The sequence below is a fragment of the Vicia villosa genome, linkage group LG1 (assembly GCF_029867415.1).
Source record: "Vicia villosa cultivar HV-30 ecotype Madison, WI linkage group LG1, Vvil1.0, whole genome shotgun sequence".
In the NCBI taxonomy this organism is placed as follows: domain Eukaryota; kingdom Viridiplantae; phylum Streptophyta; class Magnoliopsida; order Fabales; family Fabaceae; genus Vicia; species Vicia villosa.
The window spans coordinates 18,342,412-18,362,207 of NC_081180.1; the positions used below are offsets into that span (position 1 = coordinate 18,342,412).

The 19,796-nt window shown below is 38.1% G+C and overlaps 1 protein-coding gene across 1 annotated transcript; it reads right to left on the reverse strand.

The window, feature by feature from the left end:
* Window positions 1-471: 471 nt before the first annotated feature.
* LOC131601948 (DNA repair protein RAD51 homolog A) lies at window positions 472-2,959 on the reverse strand. Its single transcript, XM_058873886.1, has 8 exons — window positions 2,607-2,959; window positions 2,316-2,460; window positions 1,971-2,081; window positions 1,772-1,863; window positions 1,466-1,560; window positions 1,271-1,384; window positions 981-1,110; window positions 472-846 (listed from the first exon to the last, which is right to left on the reverse strand). The coding sequence occupies exons 1-8, from the start codon at window positions 2,700-2,702 to the stop codon at window positions 601-603; spliced, it is 1,029 nt and encodes a 342-aa protein (XP_058729869.1). The 5' UTR covers window positions 2,703-2,959; the 3' UTR covers window positions 472-600.
* Window positions 2,960-19,796: the final 16,837 nt, after the last annotated feature.

Here is a 19,796-nt window from a genome sequence, read left to right on the forward strand (position 1 = left end):
TTATTTTATGTATTTAGGATGTTATTTTATGTATTTAGGATGCTAATATATGTATTTTGTTGCAACTTTGTGTTTTGGGTGATTGGTTTAATTAAAGAGTGAAAAAAAAGATTGAAAAATAGTAATTTTATAACCAATATGTTATAATAAAATAACTTAAAAAGACTCATGCTATAATTATGGCATAATTATGTCCTATTCTTTTTTATTAGTTATGCCACACACAACACAACCTACCACCTTTCTAGTAGTGCATCCGTATATAACTGTAAGATTATTTTTAAAACCTAAAAAATAAATATTGATAAAGTTTAATTATTATCTTCTTATTTCAAAACATAGTGCATGTTTTAAATGTCAATTAGCTATTACATTCAATAGTTTCTCAATTTCAATGAAGCTGCACAATCAACACTACAGCAATTCTCGTGATCACAAAATGCAAAGAGACTGCCAAAAGAACAATGGTAAGAAAACAGAAACCACCAAAATTGAACATTATTGCAAAACTAGACATTGGATTCTTTCAAATCATCTTTTACAACTAGCAAAAGGGCACAAACTAAAAACATTCAATGTTTCAGACAAGGCTAAAATTGGTTAGTCTTTAACATCTGCAACTCCTTCGCCTAATATCTGAAATCTTGCTTCGGCTTCAGCCAAACAAGGAGAACTAATCACCTTACAGATTCGCTCTTCTCCTCTTCCTTTCCTTAGAGCTAACCTCGTTGTGGTTGCATGAGCCATAATGTTGCCTCCAATAGGTTTGGTTTGGGGTCCAGCAAACATTGCAGAACCATCTACTTGTGAAACTACTTGGTTTGTTAAGACAACAGCCACGCCGAACTACAATTCGACAACCAAAACAAGTTATTAGCTCCAAATGATTGGATATTTGTATGTGTTTACTAAGAATCATGAATCAGTTTATAAAAAAATAAAGATATTCCTGCAGAACAAGCCTGACATGGACTGTTTACCTCGTCTGCTAACTTCTGAAGGCTTCTCAGGAACTTTGCTAAATGCATTTGCCGGGCTGAAAGTTCGCCTCTTCCGGAAAAATCTGTCCTATAGAGAGCAGTAGCACTGTCTATTATCATTAAAGCAAACCTGTGTATAAGCCATCAAAACAAAAGGCTCGAAATCAGTTCTGGGATCTAAAGCACTTAGTCTGTGACATAATAATGCATATCCGGAAGACAGATTATGTAACTTTGGCAATTGCCAGATCTAAACAATACTGAGCAAAAGGAACCATCAGAAGTCACACCTTGTATCCACCATCATTGAAGCTGCTTCAAGCAGAAGCCGTGATTGATGATCCGTGTTATACGCTCTAGCATAAGCGACATTTTCCAATACATCAGCACCATTCAGTCCAAACCTGTAGCATTGCGGAACATAAATATTGAATATACAATTCCACAGATATAGGGCAACAAAGTAATACAAAGAATCATTATACCTGTCTGCTATCTGTAAGAGTCGCTGAGGCCTAAAAGTTCCCTCAGCATCTATGTACATAGCTTTACCCTCACCTCCTCCTTGATCTAGTGGCAACTATAATATCAACAATATATTAGTTACTAGACAAAGACATTAGGTAGCAGTGACAGCTCAATATGAACTTAAACATTTACAAACTGAATATACAAGAGTATATTCATTCAGTAATAGGATCAATGTTTTTTGAGAGAAAACTCTCTTGCCCGTAATCTACTTCTACATGCTAGGACTAAACATGTAATAGCACAAAAGGGAAACAACATACTTGGCAAGTGACACAGAGAGTGTGACACAACTGAGTCTTCCCAGATCTAAATTCACCATACAATTCGGTGATAGAACCCGTCTCAATTCCACCTGATCGAATCACCAACATATAAAATTATTGGCACTCAGCAGCAAAGGCATTGATTTGATGTTTGAAATTCACACATAAAAGAAGTATTTACAATTCAGACTCTAACCTTCTAATATCTTGTCAAGCTCTCTTGACCCAGTGGTTATCTGAATAATGGATTCTCGCTGGGCATGAAGCTCACTAGCACTAGTAAAACCCATAGGCACCAGCTTAGAAGCTGCAATAAACAAAACAAACCAAACACCACAGACTCAATAAAGCAAATTATGTTCATATAAGCTCTAAGATGTTTTTCATAAACTATCCTGAAGAGCTTTTGAAAATAAGCTGAAAACGGCTTATGGACACGAGATAAGCTGTTTAAATAAGCTCTCCTGAAAAATCTCACACTGTAGATAAACTCATCCAAACAAACCCTAAAACAAAGGTGAAAGCGAAAGTGAATAATTACCTGCTTCAATGATCTTGTCAACCTTGGCTTCACTGATACCTTTGATTTGCAAAAGATCCTTCCTGGGAGTATAAGCAACAGATTCAACAGTACAAATACCCGCATCTTTAAGCTTCTTAACATCAAGTGCAGCTATACCAGATGTCTGAAATCACAATCAATCACGGAACAATCAACAACAGAAAAAAGGGGGAAATTTTCTTTTTCGATATTAATCAATTGGGTCAACCTAAAAATGAAATTGCAAATAATGGGTCGCGAAATCTGGAAAAAAAGAGAGAAATTTTATACCTGAAGTTGTTCGACGGGTAAAGGACCATGTTGAATCTCTTCGGTTTCTTGGTCTTGTTGTTGTTGTGCTGTTTTCTCAAGTCGCTGCTGCTCCATTTTTAACACAACAAACAAGACGTTGATCGAGAAAAAAAAAAGGGTAATTGGGAGAATTGAGTGAGAAGAGGGAGAAGGAGGAAAGAGGGAAGAGAAGAAGATGGAGAGAGGGATTCGAAATTGATAGAGAGGCGCGAAAAGTATTTTGCTTCGCAAGCTTCTTTGACAAGCTTAGGGGATTTATTTATTTCCAACAAAATTTTAATAAAAAATTGAAAATATGTTATTAGTTTTTTGAAAATTAATTTTAATATTATTGATATCCTAAATTTAGATTATTACTTGTTTTATTTTAAGGCAAAAGCTAATTAGGGATGTCAATGGGCGGAATGGGGGCGGGGATACATTTCCATCACAATCGCTGTCTTCTAATACATTCTCCATCTCCGCTTTAGATTCCTGCTACGGGGGATTTTTGTAACACTCCATATTTTCATAATTTAATTTTAAATTTATTTAATTGAATTATGGAGAATTATTTGGAATTATTTGGAATTATTGAGAGCTATGGAGAAATTAAGCAAATGGGCTTAAGTAATGATTAGTAAGAGAGGGTGTATTGGTAGACCCTATTACTAATTAAAATAGTTTTATTTTATTTTCCACAAAATAGAGGAATTGTGGGAAAGAGGAATAGAAATAAAGAGAAGAGAAAAGCTTGAACGTGAAAAGAGGAGAGAAGCAGAGAAGTGCGACAGAGGAAGAGCGAAGAATCAACCTTCAGGTAGGGGGGACTCTCCCATTTATCTTCTATTATGGGGTTATAGGTGGTAGGATAGAATTGATCATGTTGTTTATGTCAATTGAGTTATGTTTAGGTTGTAGAAATGTTAGGTTTTGGGAGAATTGATTGATAATGTTGTATTGATCATGTACGGTGTTAATTGGATGGTTGAAATGTATTATAAATGTGTAATAATATGTGTTGTTTTACGGTACGTGAAATCTGGTTGAAATGGAATTGGTTTGGTAATGATTCGGTGAAAGAAGGACAAAATCGTAGGCTGTTTTCTGCGATTCGGATTCCTGGAAATCGCCAGTTGGAGCCGCGTCCAGGAGTTGGCGCCGCGAACTGCTTGGCAGAAAGCCAGGAAGTTCTGATGTATTCAGTACGCGCCGCGAGCACATGGTTGCACCGCGAAGGCGTACTTCTTTCTCGTTTCGCGCCGCGAACCCATGGTTGCGCCGCGAAGTACTTGGCAGAAGGTTAAGGAGTTTTCACTCGCTCAGTTCGTGCCGCGAACCAATGTTGGCGCCGTGTGCTGTTAGTGACGGGTCATTTTGAAAAGTTTAAAGATGTGTAACTTTTAAACCGTAAACCGGATTTTGGTGCCGTTTCGAGCATGGTGAAGCTAAGCAAATAATTTACATAATAAAATGGTGTTTTGAGTCGTGACTCGAAATTAATTTTAAAACACTCGATTTTATTTGGTTGTGGTGGTTTATGCTTACACGTACACTAATGAATGTTTTACCTGTTATGATGTTGTGATTGTAACTGGTGGTTGATATACATATATTGTCGATGTAAAATATGTGTTTTGTTATGGTTGAGGATAGTATAAACTATACGTGGCTATCGATTGTTATGTTGGTTGATGATTATGATATCTGGTTGATTAATGTTGATGATGAGCATGTCATGATTGAGATACATGCATTTCATAATCATTATGTTGCTGGTCCTTGACGATGGTGGATCAGTGGTAGCTAATTCCCATTGTGTGGAATTAGTGAGTGGGTGTTGCCGTATCCTTGACGATGGTGGATCGGTGAGATGGGTTATCCCAGATTTTGGTACCACATGCATGTAGTTGCATTGCATTAGGCTAATTGCGTTATTATAACATGAATGGAAGATTGTCCAATGTTATAATATGTGTTGATTGTGTGTTTGTTGTACTGATTGTGTGGTTGTGAATCTGATTGTAACTATAATTGGGTGAATAGCATGTGATTGATATTTTATTATCTATATCCTATAACATTAGTTAAATGTGAATGAGACTCACCCTTACTGTTGTTATTTTTCAGATTGAAGGAGTAGCTTCTGTACTTGGTGAGGGTTAGCTCGTCAAGTAATTCGTTAGAGTCGGTTTGGGTCCGTGTCATGCTCTGGTCGTGTAACACTGGGGACGTTGTTTAGAGTTACTTGTTAAACTCTTTTATTTGGGTGGATTGCTTATGTTGGTGTTTTAAGTATATGACTTGGTTGTTTTACTATTCAGATGTTAAAGATAATTCCGCTGTGTTAACCTAATGATCTGAATAAGTTTGGTTTGACGTTCTCTTTTATGGCATGACATGGGTATTGTTTAATTATATGGAAGTTGTAAAGCCCTTTTCATGTTTACTTTGATTATTGTTTAATATTTATGTGGGGTATTAGAAGGGTGTTACAATAGTGGTATCAGAGCATAGTCGGTCGTTTGAGTCAGAGTCTTAGTGTCGGTTAATCCCTCGTATGCGATTAGTGTAAGATTGACACTATCGATACTTCTTGTTCTAATAAATATTGTTTTATATTTAGCAGAACAATGGTCGGAAGAGGAGGAAGAAACGACGACGCGATTGTTGAGGCTCTGGGTATGATTGCTGGTGTGCTGGAAGGGAATGCCAATGGGGCTGGAATTGGTGCGGACAGGCAGCTGAACAGTTTTCAGAGGAACAACCCTCAATTGTTCAAAGGCACTCACGATCCCGAAGGCGCTCAGAGGTGGCTGAAGGAAATTGGAAGGATCTTCCGGGTGATTGATTGCGATGAAAATCTGAAGGTGAGATATGGTACTCACATGCTGTCTGAAGAAGCTGATGATTGGTGGATGGCTAGTAGGGATGAACTGCAAGCTGCTGGTGTTGCAATTACTTGGGTTGTGTTCAAGAGAGAATTGTTGCGGAGGTACTTTCCTGAGGACGTTAGAGGCAGGAAAGAGGTCGAATGTTTGGAGCTGACACAAGGGAACATGACCGTGTCGGAGTATGCATACAAGTTTGTTGAGATGGCGAAGTATTATGTCCACTACAACAACGATGAGGCTAGCGAGTTCTTGGAGTGCGTTAAGTTTGAGAATGGTCTCCGTGATGAGATTAAACAGGGTATCAGATATCAGAGGATTCGCAGGTTTGTTGATTTGGTTGACTGCAGCCGAATCTTTGAAGAGGACAATATTAAGCTGAAGTCGTCACACTCTCGCGAGTTAGTCGACAAGAAAGGGAAGAAGCATATGGATCGTGGCAAGCCGTATGGTAAAGGTAATCAGAGAGCTGGAGGTTGGAAGAAGCCTTGTGGGGGAGACTCAAGTGCCCCTATTAAGTGCTTCAAGTGTGGAGAACCTGGACATCGCATTCACGAGTACAAAAGTGAAGAAAAGAAGTGCTATAAATGGGGAAAGGCAGGTCACATTGCTATTGAGTGCAAAGGAAACACTGTAACTTGTTTCAACTGCGGAGAAGAGGGCCATATTAGTCCTAAATATCCTAAGTCGAGGAAGAATCAAGCTGGTGGTAAGGTGTTCGCCTTATCTGGTTCCGAGACTACTCCAGAGGATCGGTTAATTAAAGGTACATGTTTTATTCATGGCACTCCTTTAATTGCGATTATAGACACTGGCGCGACACATTCGTTTATTTCGTTGGATTGTGCTAAACGAATGAACTTGGAAATATCTGATATTAATGGAAGTATGATCATTGACACTCCTGCGTCGGGTTCAGTGACTACTTCGTTTGCTTGTTTGAACTGTCCAATTGATATATTTGGTAGAGAATTCAGAATGGATTTAGTGTGCCTTCCGTTGGAACAACTCGATGTTATTCTGGGAATGAACTGGTTGGAATTCAATCGAGTTCATATCAATTGTTTCTCGAAGACGGTTATATTCCGGAAGATGTGAGTGGGGAATGTTTGGCAATGACTGCTAGGCAGGTAGATGAAGCAGGTAAGGACGGGGCTGCCGTGTTTATGTTGATTGTATCTATGGCAGTGAAGGAGAAAGTGATGAGTGGTGAATTACCAATAGTATGCGACTTTCCCGAAGTCTTTTTCCAGAAGATGTTAGAGAGTTGCCACCTGAGAGAGAAGTGGAATTTGCTATTGAGTTAATCCAGGAACTAGTCCTGTGTCGATGGCACCTTATCGTATGTCAGCATCAGAATTGACTGAATTGAAGAGTCAATTGGAAGAGTCAATTGGAAGAGTTACTGGAGAAGGAATTTATTCGTCCTAGTGTTTCACCGTTGGGTGCACCGGTGTTATTAGTAAAGAAGAAAGAAGGCTCGATGAGGCTGTGTGTGGATTATAGACAGCTGAATAAAGTTACTATCAAAAATCGGTATCCGTTGCCGAGGATTGATGATCTAATGGATCAACTGGTTGGGGCATGCGTGTTCAGTAAGATTGACTTGAGGTCGGGATATCATCAGATTCGGGTGAAGACAGACGATATTCAGAAGACTGCATTTAGAACAAGGTATGGTCATTACGAATATATTGTGATGCCATTTGGAGTTACTAATGCACCTAGTGTTTTTATGGAATATATGAATAGGATCTTTCATCCTTATCTCGACCAGTTCGTAGTGGTGTTCATAGATGGTATTTTAATATATTCTAAGAATGAAGAAGAACATACAAATCATCTTAGAGTGGTATTAGAATTGCTGAAAGAGAAGAAACTGTATGCTAAACTGTCGAAGTGTGATTTCTGGTTAAGTGAAGTAAGTTTCCTTGGACATGTGATTTCCAAAAATGGTATTGTCGTGGATCCAACAAAGGTAGAAGCTGTGTCTCAGTGGGAAGCTCCGAAATCAGTTTCTGAAATCCGTAGTTTTCTTGGTCTGGCAGGTTATTATAGAAAGTTCATTGAAGGCTTTTCAAAGTTAGCATTGTCATTAACTAAGTTGACTAGGAAGGGTCAAGCGTTCATCTGGGATTCGAAATGTGAAGAAGGATTCCAAGAGTTAAAGAAGAGGTTGACTAGTGCGCCGATCTTGATTTTGCCGAATCCGGCGGAATCTTTTGTTGTGTATTGTGATGCTTCATTGATGGGATTAGGAGGTGTGCTAATGCAGAATCAACAAGTAGTTGCTTTTGCATCGAGACAACTCAAAGTGCATGAGAAGAATTATCCGACTCACGACTTAGAGTTGGCAGCAGTTGTATTTGTGTTGAAACTGTGGAGGCATTATCTGTATGGTTCAAGGTTTGAAGTATTTAGTGATCACAAGAGTCTGAAGTATCTCTTTGATCAAAAAGAGCTAAATATGAGACAAAGAAGATGGTTGGAATTTCTCAAGGATTATGATTTTGGACTGAATTACCATCCGGGTAAAGCAAACGTTGTTGCCGATGCTTTGAGTAGGAAGTCCTTGCATATGTCTATGTTAATGGTGAAGGAGTTGGACTTAGTTGAACAATTCAGAGATTTGAGTTTAGTATGCGAAGACACTCCTAACAGTGTTAAATTGGGTATGCTGAAGCTGACTAGTGGTATTCTTGAGGAAATTCGAGAGGGTCAGAAGACTGATGTAGAGCTGGTGGATAAGTTGACTCTGATTAACCAAGGTAAAGGAGGTGAATTCAGAAATCGACGAGAATGGTATAATGAGGTTTGGAAATCGTGTTTGTGTCCCTGATGTTGTCGAATTGAGAAGGAGTATTCTTGAGGAAGGACATCGTAGTGGATTGAGTATTCATCTTGGTGCTACCAAGATGTATCATGACTTAAAGAAGCTGTTTTGGTGGCCTGGAATGAAAAAGGAGATAGCTGAATTTGTTTATGCTTGTTTGACTTGCCAGAAGTCGAAGATTGAACATCAGAAGCCGTATGGAGCTATGCAACCGTTATTTATTCCTGAATGGAAGTGGGATAGTATATCTATGAATTTTGTTTCTGGTTGCCGAGGACGGTGAAAAATTGTGAAGCTATTTGTGTTATTGTGGATAGGTTGACGAAGTCTGCTCACTTTATACCGATGAGAATGGATTATCCGATGGAGAGATTAGCTCAATTGTATATTGAGAAGATAGTAAGTCTGCATGGTATTCCTTCGAGTATCGTATCAGATAGAGATCCAAGGTTTACATCTCGATTCTGGGAAGGTTTACAGAAGGCTTTAGGTACTAAATTGAGGTTGAGTTCTACTTATCATCCGTAAACTGATGGTCAGACTGAGAGAACAATTCAGTCATAAGAAGATTTGTTACGTGCCCGTGTATTGGAAAAAGGAGGTGCATGGGATAGCAATTTGCCGTTGATCGAATTTACCTACAACAATAGTTTTCATTCGAGCATTGATATGGCTCCATTTGAAGCTTTGTATGGTAGGAGATGTAGAACACCTTTGTGTTGGTATGAATCGGGTGAGAGTACTGTAATTGGGCCAGAAATTGTACAAGAGACCACAGAGAAGATTAAATTGATTCAGGAGAAGATGAAGGCTTCTCAGAGCCGCCAGAAAATCTACCATGATAAAAGACGAAGGACACTTGAATTTCAAGAGGGAGATCATGTGTTCTTGAGAGTGACTCCTACGACTGGTGTTGGTAGAGCACTGAAACTCGAGGAAGTTGACTCCGCGTTTCATTGGTCCGTACCAGATTACAGAGAGGATTGGGGAGGTGGCTTACCGTATTGCGTTGCTACCAACGCTTGCGAATTTGCACGATGTATTCCATGTATCACAGTTGAGGAAATACATCGCGGATCCATCTCATGTGATCCAGGTAGATGATGTGCAGGTAAAGGATAACCTGACAGTGGAAGCTTTACCTATGAGAATTGAAGATCGAAAGCTGAAACAATTGCGTGGCAAAGAGATAGCACTGGTCAGAGTAGCTTGGGGAGGACCAGCAGGTGGGAATGTGACTTGGGACCTGGAAAGTCAGATGAAGGATTCCTACCCAGAGTTATTTGCCTAAGGTATGTTTTCGAGGATGAAAACTCTTTTAGTGGGGGAGAGTTGTAACACTCCATATTTTCATAATTTAATTTTAAATTTATTTAATTGAATTATGGAGAATTATTTGGAATTATTGAGAGCTATGGAGAAATTAAGCAAATGAGCTTAAGTAGTGATTAGTAAGAGGGGGGTGTATTGGTAGGCCCTATTACTAATTAAAATAGTTTTATTTTATTTTACACAAAATAGAGGAATTGTGGGAAAGAGGAATAGAACTAAAGAGAAGAGAAAAGCTTGAACGTGAAAAGAGGAGAGAAGCAGAGAAGTGCGACAGAGGAAGAGCGAAGAATCAACCTTCAGGTAAGGGGGGACTCTTCCATTTATCTTCTATTATGGGGTTATAGGTTGTAGGATAGAATTGATCATGTTGTTTATGTCAATTGAGTTATGCTTAGGTTGTAGAAATGTTAGGTTTTGGGAGAATTGATTGATAATGGTGTATTGATCATGTATGGTGTTAATTGGATGGTTGAAATGTATTTTAAATGTGTTATAATATGTGTTGTTTTACTGTACGTGAAATCTGGTTGAAATGGAATTGGTTTGGTAATGATTCGGTGAAAGAAGGACAAAATCGTAGGCTGTTTTCTGCGATTCGGATTCCTGGAAATCGCCAGTTGGCACCGCGTCCAGGAGTTGGCGCCGCGAACTGCTTGGCAGAAAGCCAGGAAGTTCTGATGTATTCAGTACGCGCCGCGAGCACATGGTTGCGCCGCAAAGGCGTACTTCTTTCTCGTTTCACGCCGCGAACCCATGGTTGCGCTGCGAAGTACTTGGCAGAAGGTTAAGGAGTTTTCACTCGCTCAGTTCGCGCCGCGAACCAATGTTGGCGCCGCCGCCGCGTGCTGTTAGTGACAGGCCATTTTGAAAAGTTTAAATATGTGTAACTTTTAAACCGTAAACCGAATTTTGGTGCCGTTTCGAGCATGGTGAAGTTAAGCAAATAATTTACATGATAAAATGGTGTTTTGAGTCGTGACTCGAAATTAATTTTAAAACACTCGATTTTATTTGGTTGTGGTGGTTTATGCTTACAGGTACACTAATGAATGTTTTACCTGTTATGATGTTGTGATTGTAACTGGTGGTTGATATACTTATATTGTCGATGTAAAACATGTGTTTTGTTATGGTTGAGGATAGTATAAACTATATGTGGCTATCGATTGTTATGTTGGTTGATGATTATGATATCTGGTTGATTAATGTTGATGATGAGCATGTTATGGTTGATACATGCATTTCATAATCATTATGTTGCTGGTCCTTGACGATTGTGGATCAGTGGTAGCTAATTCCCATTGTGTGGAATTAGTGAGTGGGTGTTGCCGTATCCTTGACGATGGTGGATCGGTGAGATGGGTTATCCCAGATTTTGGTACCACATGCATGTAGTTGCATTGCATTAGGCTAATTGCGTTATTATAACATGAATGGAAGATTGTCCAATGTTATAATATGTGTTGATTGTGTGTTTGTTGTACTGATTATGTGGTTGTGAGTCTGATTGTAACTGTAATTGGGTGAATAGCATGTGATTGATATTTTATTATCTATATCCTATAACATTGGTTAAATGTGAATTAGACTCACCCTTACTGTTGTTATTTTTCAGATTGAAGGAGTAGCTTCTGTACTTGGTGAGGGTTAGCTCGTCAAGTAATTCGTTAGAGTCAGTTTGGGTCCGTGTCATGCTCTGGTCGTGTAACACTGGGGACGTTGTTTAGAGTTACTTGTTAAACTCTTTTATTTGGGTGGATTGCTTATGTTGGTGTTTTAAGTATATGACTTGGTTGTTTTATTATTCAGATGTTAAAGATAATTCCGCTGTGTTAACCTGATGACCTGAATAAGTTTGGTTTGACGTTCTCTTTTATGGCATGACATGAGTATTATTTAATTATATGGAAGTTGTAATGCCCTTTTTCATGTTTACTCTGATTATTGTTTAATATTTATGTGGGGTATTAGAAGGGTGTTACAATAGTGGTATCAGAGCATAGTCGGTCGTTTGTGAAGGATAGAAAAACACTTAGAAAGGGGGGGTTTGAATAAGTGTAGCTTTAAAAACTTGACAGATAAAAATAAATTGCACAGTTATTTTTATCCTGGTTCGTTGTTAACTAAACTACTCCAGTCCACCCCCGCAGAGATGATTTACCTCAACTGAGGATTTAATCCACTAAACGCACGGATTACAATGGTTTTCCACTTAGTCCGCAACTAAGTCTTCCAGAGTCTTCTGATCACACACTGATCACTCCAGGAACAACTGCTTAGATACCCTCTAAGACTTTTCTAGAGTCTACTGATCAACACGATCACTCTAGGCTTAGTTCACTCCTAAGACTTCTCTAGAGTATTCTGATCAACACGATCACTCTAGTTACAAACTGCTCAGCCAACTGCTAAGACTTCCTAGAGTATACTGATCACACGATCACTCTAGTTCCTTACAACTTAATGTAATCTATTCAAGAGTTTACAAATGCTTCTTAAAAGCTATAATCACAAACTGTGATATTTCTCTTATCGTTTAAGCTTAATCTCACTAAGATATTACAACAGCAATGTAGTGAGCTTTGATGAAGATGAAGATTCTGAGTTTAGATTTGAACAGCGTTTCAGCAAGTTTGATATAAGTTGTTTTGGTGCAGAATCGTTAACCTTGCTTCTCATCAGAACTTCATATTTATAGGCGTTGAGAAGATGACCGTTGAATGCATTTAATGCTTTGCGTGTTCCGTACAGCATTGCACTTAATGTTATACGCTTTTGTCAACTACCTCGAGCCTTGTTCACGCTGTGTCTACTGACGTAGCCTTTAGTAGCTTTTAACGTTCCTTTTGTCAGTCAGCGTAGTCTGCCACCTGTACTTCCTTCTGATCTGATGTTTGTGAATACTACGTTTGAATATCATCAGAGTCAAAACAGCTTGGTGCATAGCATCTTCTGATCTTCTGACCTTGAAGTGCTTCTGAGCGTGATACCATCTTCTGATCTTCAGTGCTTCTGATCTCATGTTCTTCTGATGCTTCCATAGACCCATGTTCTGATTCTGCTTCGACCATCTTCTGATGTCTTGCCAGACCATGTTCTGATGTTGCATGCTGAACCATTTAAGATACAACTTCTGAGCGCTGAATTATGCGTACTCTTTATATATATTTCCTGAAAGGGAAATTGCATTGGATTAGAGTACCATATTATCTTAAGCAAAATTCATATTATTGTTATCATCAAAACTAAGATAATTGATAAGAACAAATCTTGTTCTAACAATCTCCCCCTTTTTGATGATGACAAAAACATATATAAATGATATGAATTTGCGATCAGAAAGAGTAGACGGCAAAAGACAAATTACACAGCTATAGCATAAGCATATGAATATGTCTCCCCCTGAGATTAACAATCTCCCCCTGAGATAAATAATCTCCCCCTGAAATAAATACTCGAAGAACTTTGATAAAAGACTTCCCTGATTATTTCGGTAGAGACGATCATATAAGCTTCTGCCTTCAGAGAATTCATAGCTTCTGACTTCTGCTTCCATTGGACAGCTTCAGAACTTGAATTTCTTTAGATCCTTAGAACACTCACAGCTTCTGATTCCTGCTTCCATCGTGGACAGCTTCAGAACTTGAATTTCTTTGATCTTCAGAACATTCACAGCTTCTGACTTCTGCTTCCATTCAGGACAGCTTCAGAACTTGAATTTTCTGGATCTTTTAGAACATTCACATCTTCTGATTTCTGCTTCCCTCGGATAGCTTCAGAACTTTGAATGTCTACCAATCATCACTTCATGCTAGATTTGTATCAGAACATTGTTGAATGTACCAGAGCATCATCAGAGCATCTCTACATCCTGAAATGTTACAGAACAAAAGCTAAACGACAAAAGTCAGCATGAACGAGTTAGAACATAAAATGTATGTTTGAACACATTATATGTATCAGAGCCATATAGGCTGAAATAATGTATCAGAGCAAATAATGTATCAGAGCCATAACATTATATGTATCAGAGCAAATAGAATTTTGTCAGAACAGGATAGACAATGATATTCAAATTCTATTATCAGTGCTTCTGATTCATTCTTCTTTCTTGCTTCTGATCTCTGAAGCTTGACAGCACTCAGCTTGCTTCAGTTTCCAAGAGCTTATTCTTTTTACAGAATAACGCTTCTTATGGTTTTGCTTCTAGTGTTTGCTTCTGAAGATTCACTTCACTTCTCTGTACCTGCAGAACACTCAAACCATATAGAACTTGCAGTTCTTGTTAGTGAATGTGTGGGAGCCTTTACCCAGCAACTGATAGATTAATCAAATCATAACTGATAGATTAATCAAATCATTTATCATTTATCTTCTCCCCCTTTTTGTCATAACATCAAAAAGAAAATTTAAAAAGATTCAGATGTATAAAACGACAAATAAAACATTTACTGGAATGTAAAACACAAAGAAACTTTTCATTGATAATCAAAAGATATTACAAAAGGTTCCTATGTTTAACAAGATGAAAAACATTCCTAGCAAATACAAAGTAGAATTTCCAAAGAGGAAATCACTACAAAAATTAAAAAAAAACAACATTCGGTCAAGAAACTCAACATAGAAGTTGAGCATATCTTCCTACAACTCAAGGAAGTCTTCTGTCTTTGGATGAAAGTTGATAACAACATCAAAGAAGAGTCTGACTTGAGCGGTATTAGAAGAGCCATCCCGAGATGCACAGAGATCTGTCGCCTTTGAGTCATGGAGCTTCAACAGACTTAGAGTGAACGCTAGGTTTTGAGAGAAGAAATGAAAAACGAGAGAGAGAAAGAAAAAAACTTTAAGAGGAAAACAAAGAGATAGGAAACCAAAAACCATTTTGAAGAGTATTTAAAAGAAAATAAAGTGAAACGAATGAAGAAAAGCATTTAATGTTACGTGACGTGAGGAGAGATAATAAAGACAAATGAGGTGACTAGCACAGTTACCTATGGTCGGCGTCCCTTCAACTGCACGCGCGCTTATCCATGAATAGTAACGACTGGTTTACCATCCCGAGATAAAACGTAACAGCTGTTTTGCTTTAAAAGAGGTTCTGAATCAACTTAGACAATGAAACGTTAGTAATAACCGAATCATAATTTCTAAAAGATTTCAATCAGAACTTCTGACCAAAAAAAATGTTCCACATTCATTTCAGAAGATACTCATACATGAGAACTTCTCATCTTCTCATTCTGGGCATAAATTCATACTGATGTTCTTCAGAATGAACTTAAACCTATCTTCAGCCAGGGGTTTTGTAAAGATATCAGCCCCTTGATGGTCTGTATCAACAAAGTTTAAAGATATGACACCCTTCTGAACATAGTCCCTTATGAAATGATGTTTAATCTCAATATGTTTAGCTTTTGAATGAAGAATAGGATTCTTAGATAAACATATAGCAGAAGTATTATCACAGAATATAGGAATGTTACTCTCAAATATCTGATAATCTTCTAACTGACTCTTCATCCAGAGCATCTGTGTACTACAACCGGCAGCAGCTACATATTCTGCTTCTGTCGTTGATAGAGCAATAGTTGCTTGCTTCTTGCTGTACCAAGAGATCAAATGACTTCCAAGAAATTGGCAACTTCCTGAAGTACTTTTTCTTTCAATTCTGTCTCCAGCATAATCAGCATCGCAGAATCCTACTAAGTTGTATTCTTTAGATTTTCTGTAAACTAAGCCAACATTAGTAGTACCTTTCAGATACCTTAGAATTCTCTTAACAGCAGTTAAATGAGATTCTCTAGGATCTGATTGGAATCTAGCACACAAACAAACACTGAACAGAATGTCAGGTCTAGAAGCAGTCAGATATAGAAGAGATCCAATCATACCTCTGTATAACTTCTGATCTACCTTCTTACTTACCTCATCCTTACCTAGGATGCATGTTGGATGCATAGGAGTTTTGGCTTCTTTGCAGTCCAGAAGATTAAACTTCTTTAGAAGTTCCTTCACATACTTGGTTTGGTGAACATATGTTCCTTCTGATGTTTGATTTATTTGTATTCCAAGGAAATACTTGAGTTCTCCCATCATGCTCATTTCAAACTCAGCCTGCATAGATTCAGCAAACTCCTTTCCAAGTGTAGCATTAGATGTTCCAAAAATAATATCATCTACATATATTTGACAAATTAAAATATCCTTTTCAAAGGTTTTACAAAAGAGAGTAGTGTCCACTTTTCCTCTAGTGAAACCATTATCTAGAAGGAAAGAACTTAAGCGTTCATACCAAGCTCTGGGAGCTTGCTTCAATCCATATAATGATTTCTTTAGTTTAAACACATGATTCGGAGACATAGAGTCTTCAAAACCAGGAGGTTGATGGACATAAACTTCTTCATCTATATAACCATTTAAGAAGGCACTCTTAACATCCATTTGATAGAGAGTGATGTTATGTTGAGTGGCAAAAGAAATTAATAGACGAATAGATTCTAACCTGGCCACTGGTGCAAAGGTTTCTGTATAATCAATCCCTTCTTGCTGACTATAACCCTGAGCCACCAGTCTGGCTTTGTTTCTTACCACTTCACCTTTCTCACTGAGCTTGTTTCTGAAGACCCATTTTGTACCAATTATATTGAATCCATCTGGTCTAGGAACAAGATCCCAAACATCATTCCTTGTAAACTGATTCAGTTCTTCTTGCATAGCAATTATCCAGTCTGGATCTTCTAGAGCATGATCAACAGAAGTTGGCTCGATCAAAGATACAAGACCTAATTGACAGTCTGCATTGTTCTTAAGGAATGCTCTTGTTCTGATTGGATCATCCTTCTTTCCAAGAATGACATCTTCTGAATGACCAGAGATAAGTCTGGATGATCTTCTGACAGATGGTTCTTCAGAAATACTTAGATCCTCCAGAGAAGCTGATACTTGATCTTCTGGTTCTTTGCTTCTGAGGAGCTCTGCTTCTGATGCGTTACTTCTTGGCTCAACAACTTCTGATATAACAATATCACAATCTGCAAAATTATCAAACTGCTTTGGTTTTTCAGAACCAAGCTTATCATCAAACCTGATATTGATTGATTCTTCTACAACCAATGTTTCAGTATTGTATACTCTGTAGCCTTTTGAGCGTTCAGAATATCCAAGAAGGAAACACTTTTGAGCTTTGGAATCAAACTTACCAAGATGATCTTTAGTGTTCAGAATAAAGCATACACATCCAAAAGGATGGAAATATGAAATGTTGGGTTTTCTATTCTTCCACAATTCATAAGGAGTCTTATTTAGAATAGGTCTGATAGAGATTCTATTCTGAATATAGCATGCAGTGTTTATTGCTTCTGCCCAGAAATGCTTAGCCATATTGGTTTCATTGATCATGGTTCTGGCCATTTCTTGCAGAGTCCTATTCTTTCGCTCTACAACCCCATTTTGCTGTGGAGTTCTAGGACAAGAGAAATCATGGGCAATACCATTTTCTTTGAAGAATTCTTCAAAGGATCTGTTCTCAAATTCACCACCATGATCACTTCTGACCTTTATGATTTTACACTCTTTTTCAGATTGAATCTGAATGCAGAAATCAAAGAACACTGAATGAGTCTCATCCTTGTGTTTTAAGAATTTTACCCAAGTCCAGCGGCTATAATCATCTACGATGACTAATCCATATTTCTTTCCTCTGACAGATGCTGTTTTGACTGGTCCAAACAGATCAATGTGCAAGAGTTCTAATGGCCTTGAGGTAGAAACAACATTCTTAGACTTGAATGCAGGTTTGGAGAACTTGCCCTTCTGACATGCTTCACAAAGAGCATCTGATTTGAATTTCAGATTAGGGAGTCCTCTGACCAGATTCAGTTTGTTAATCTGAGAAATCTTTCTCAAACTAGCATGACCTAATCTTCTGTGCCAGACCCACTGCTCTTCAGAAACAGACATAAGACAGGTCACCTTCTGACTCATAAGATCTTGCAGATCTGTCTTATAAATGTTGTTCTTCCTCTTGCCTGTAAATAGGATTGAGCCATCCTTCTGATTTACAGCCTTGCAAGACTTTTGATTAAAGATTATATCATAACCATTGTCACTCAATTGACTGATAGATAAGAGGTTATGAGTTAATCCTTCTACAAGAAGTACATTAGAAATGGAAGGAGAGTTACCAGACTTTATAGTTCCAGAGCCAATTATCTTGCCCTTCTGATCTCCTCCAAACTTGACTTCTCCTCCAGACTTAAGCACCAGGTCTTGGAACATAGACCTTCTTCCTGTCATGTGTCGCGAGCATCCAGAGTCCAGGTACCATGACATGTTGTGCTTTGTCCTTCTTGCAGCCAAGGATATCTGCAATAGGAATAATCTTATCCTTAGGTACCCACATTTTCTTGGGTCCTTTCTTGTTAGATTTTCTCAAGTTCTGATTGAACTTGGGTTTAACATTATAAGCAATAGGAGGAACAACATGATAATTTTTAATATGAGTTTCATGATATTTCCTAGGTTGTGTCACATGCTTCTTGGTGTGTGTTATGTGAAAACTTTGAGCATGTGAAGTGTGCCTAATATCATGAGAGTGGCCATACTTGAACTGATCATACAATGGCTTGTATGTAATTTTCATTTCATCAACAGGTTCAAGTTTGTATGGGGTTTCACCCTCAAAACCAATGCCAACTCTTTTGTTTCCAGATACGACATATATCATAGAAGCTAGCTGACTTCTGCCAATACTTCTAGATAAGAACTTCCTGAAACTTAAATCATATTCTTTCAGAATATGGTTTAGACTAGGAGTGGATTTCTCTGAATCAGAAGGAGATCCAACATTATTGGATAATTTTAAAAGTTTTTCTTTTAATTCAGAATTCTCCAACTCAAGCTTCTTTGTTTCAAATTCAAATTGCTTTTTCAGCTTTTTGTATTTGAGACTAATCTGAGACTTGAGTTCCAGAAGTTCAGTTAGACCGGAAACTAACTCATCTCTAGTAAGTTCAGAAAATACCTCTTCAGAATCTGATTCTGATGTAGATTCTGATCCGTCATCTTCTGTCGCCATCAGCGCACAGTTAGCCTGCTCATCTTCTGAATCATCTTCTGACTCATCCCAGGTTGCCATAAGACCTTTCTTCTTATGAAACTTTTTCTTGGGACTTTCCTTCTGAAGATTTGGACATTCATTCTTGTAGTGTCCAGGCTCATTGCATTCATAGCACATGACCTTCTTCTTGTCAAATCTTCTTTCATCAGAAGATTCTCCACGTTCAAATTTCCTTGAACTTCTGAAGCCTCTGAACTTCCTTTGCTTGGTCTTCCAGAGTTGATTTAGCCTTCTGGAGATCAGGGACAGTTCATCTTCTTCTTCAGATTCTGATTCTTCAGGATCTTCTTCTTTGGCCTGAAAAGCGTTAGTGCATTTCTTGATATTAGATTTTAATGCAATAGACTTACCTTTCTTTTGAGGCTCATTTGCATCCAGCTCAATTTCATGACTTCTCAAGGCGCTGATAAGCTCTTCCAGAGAAACTTCATTCAGATTCTTTGCAATCTTGAATGCAGTCACCATAGGACCCCATCTTCTGGGTAAGCTTCTGATGATCTTCTTTACGTGATCAGCCTTGGTGTATCCCTTGTCAAGAACTCTCAATCCAGCAGTAAGAGTTTGAAATCTTGAAAACATCTTTTCAATGTCTTCATCCTCCTCCATTTTGAAGGCTTCATACTTCTGGATTAAGGCTAGAGCTTTAGTCTCCTTGACTTGAGCATTTCCTTCATGAGTCATTTTCAAGGACTCATATATGTCATAGGCCGTTTCCCTGTTAGATATCTTCTCATACTCAGCATGAGAGATAGCATTCACCAAAACAGTTCTACATTTATGATGATTCCTGAAAAGCTTCTTTTGATCATCATTCATTTCTTGCCTTGACAGCTTCACGCCACTGGCATTTACTGGATGTTTGTAACCATCCATTAGAAGATCCCATAGATCACCATCTAGACCCAGAAAGTAACTTTCCAGTTTATCTTTCCAGTATTCAAAGTTTTCACCATCAAATACCGGCGGTCTAGTATAACCATTGTTACCGTTGTATTGCTCAGCAGAGCCAGATGTAG

Coding starts and splice junctions, on each gene's coding strand:
- LOC131601948 (XM_058873886.1), bottom strand. CDS start 2,702: ATGGAGCAGCAGCGACTTGAGAAAACAGCACAACAACAACAAGACCAA. Junction 1,561..1,771: donor CTCTCTGTGTCACTTGCCAA/GTATGTTGTTTC, acceptor TTGATATTATAG/TTGCCACTAGATCAAGGAGG. Junction 1,111..1,270: donor TCAATGATGGTGGATACAAG/GTGTGACTTCTG, acceptor GCTTATACACAG/GTTTGCTTTAATGATAATAG.